Here is a 1,937-nt window from a genome sequence, read left to right on the forward strand (position 1 = left end):
CCATCAGCCTGGCTGCCTTCCTCGGCATCCTGCTGGGAGCCCTGGCCCTGCTCTGCCTCCTGTTTGCCATGGCCTGCCTGGCCCTGCGCCTCTGCCGCCAGCACCGCCGGCACCAGGGGTGAGCCATGGGCTGGGCCTGCACAGGGCTGGGTGCTGGGCATGGGTATAAGAGGGAAAAACTGATCAAAAATCCTCATTTGAAAGATCCACCACTGGTAGAACTCATCTGGTTTGGGCAGGGGGACCCTGCCCTGGGAGAGTGGTTGGGTGGCCTTTTAATATATTCCAGCCCCTTTTCCAGACATCTGTTGCTCAGGGGTGCAATAGCATCAGTGGGTTGAATGTTAGCTTTCCTTTTTCCCCCACGTTAGGGAGTGTTGCATTTCTTCCTCATCCCACCCAATACTTGGTTACAGGTGGGCTTTCTATTTCATTTTAATTTGCATGCCACCCAAATGATTTCCACTTTAATTCACATGGGCCTGGAAAGAGCTGGCCTAGAGCAAGGAAAAGTGGTTTAAGAATTGGACCTTGCTCTTCTGCAGAGCAGGCAGTTAACAGAACAATGGCAAAGTGCAAGGCTGGGGTGGAAGAACAAGCATCTCCTTCCCCCCTCCCCAGCCCTTGGTCCTGCAGAGGCATCGACACCCAGGGCATGTCCCTGGCTCTGGTTGGAGCTGTGTCCTGCCCCTGCTCCCAGCTTCCTGCCAGCCCTGGAGCAAGGGATTTCTGGGAAGTTCCTTGGTTCATTTGCATTTGTGGCAAGGCAAAGAACTGTGTGTGCACTAGTGGGGCTTTTCCTCCTCATACAGCCCCATCTCACCCCATCAGTCAGTCACTGCTCCCCTTTGCCATCTGACCCAGACACCAGCATCAGGCAGGGGGTTCTCTCTCTGCTGACATGTTCTCCCTATTCTGTTCCTCCCTCTCAGGACCAAGGAGACCTTGTGGAGGACACGGCCCTTCTCCTGTGAGTACATGCCTGTAAAACTGCCCCACTAAGGCTCTGCTTCACCCCAGTCCTCAAGCTCCACTCATCTTCCCTGCTCCAGCTTTAACAATGGCAGGAGAACAAGCAGAGCCCACCGTCTCCCAGTCCCTGGAAAGGCATTGGAAACTGCAGCTCCAGGCCATTGACCCTTCAGTCCAGGTCTGTCCTTGGGTTACTGTTTCCATGGGGTGTTGGGGTTGGGAACTTTGGGCTGGGCTCTGAATCCTGGCCCTATGCCTCGAAGGAGCTCAGGAGCTGTGCCTCATCCTGAAGCATCACTGGTGCTTTGGCCAGCGCTGGGATCCACGCCAGCATCACAAAGCACAGAGCCAGTGCCCCACTGACAGCATGGCCTGCTCCTCCTTTACAGATCAGAATCCAGAGACCCCAAGTTATGCCTGCAAGCCAGTCCCCCCAGCAGCCCTAACCTGGCACCAGTCCTTTTCTGGCACCTCCAGGCTCACAGAGGAGCCAGACACTGCTGCCTGCTCTGCTGCTCGCTCTCGAGGTCTCCAGCAGCAGCAACACATGGAAGCAAGGGCAGGCAGCTGCCTTTTGGGTTCTGGGAGGATTCTGGAGGAGATGCTTTTTGGAATGTGTGTTTATGTTGGGTGACCAAAGCAGGAGGATTTCACCTTTCCTGAGGACCTGCAGAGACACCTGGGATCATCCTTGAATGTGCCTGCACCAGGGGTATGTGCTAGTGCAATGTAACAGACCCTGCAGATCCCCTGAGAGCAGGGTCAGGTGCGGCAATGCAGTGGTTGTAATCCCTTAGGAACCAAATAGAATAAACCAAAAATGTTGGCTTGCTGTTAAATTGTCTGCACCTCTAGTGTCTCTGCTTCACTATCATTGAGCCCTCAAGTCCTTGCTTTCTGCTGGTCCCATCCACAGAGCCAAAGTGAAAATGGATGTAAATTTTTTGGTGCCTTCCTCCCCTCAT

The 1,937-nt window shown here is 54.4% G+C and overlaps 1 protein-coding gene across 1 annotated transcript in view; it reads left to right on the plus strand.

The window, feature by feature from the left end:
• The window catches only part of MUC4 (mucin 4, cell surface associated), a 12,559-nt gene extending 11,014 nt beyond the window's left edge, over positions 1 to 1,545 (plus strand). The window contains 4 exon segments of the mRNA XM_031055421.1: positions 1 to 118; positions 933 to 970; positions 1,053 to 1,150; positions 1,362 to 1,545. The exon segment at positions 1 to 118 is cut by the window's left edge and continues 4 nt beyond it. Coding sequence (XP_030911281.1) covers positions 1 to 118; positions 933 to 970; positions 1,053 to 1,150; positions 1,362 to 1,418 — 311 coding nt within the window. The 3' untranslated portion in view covers positions 1,419 to 1,545.
• The last annotated feature ends 392 nt before the right edge of the window (positions 1,546 to 1,937 follow it).

The sequence above is a fragment of the Geospiza fortis genome, unplaced genomic scaffold (genome assembly GCF_000277835.1).
Source record: "Geospiza fortis unplaced genomic scaffold, GeoFor_1.0 scaffold172, whole genome shotgun sequence".
NCBI classification, from domain to species: domain Eukaryota; kingdom Metazoa; phylum Chordata; class Aves; order Passeriformes; family Thraupidae; genus Geospiza; species Geospiza fortis.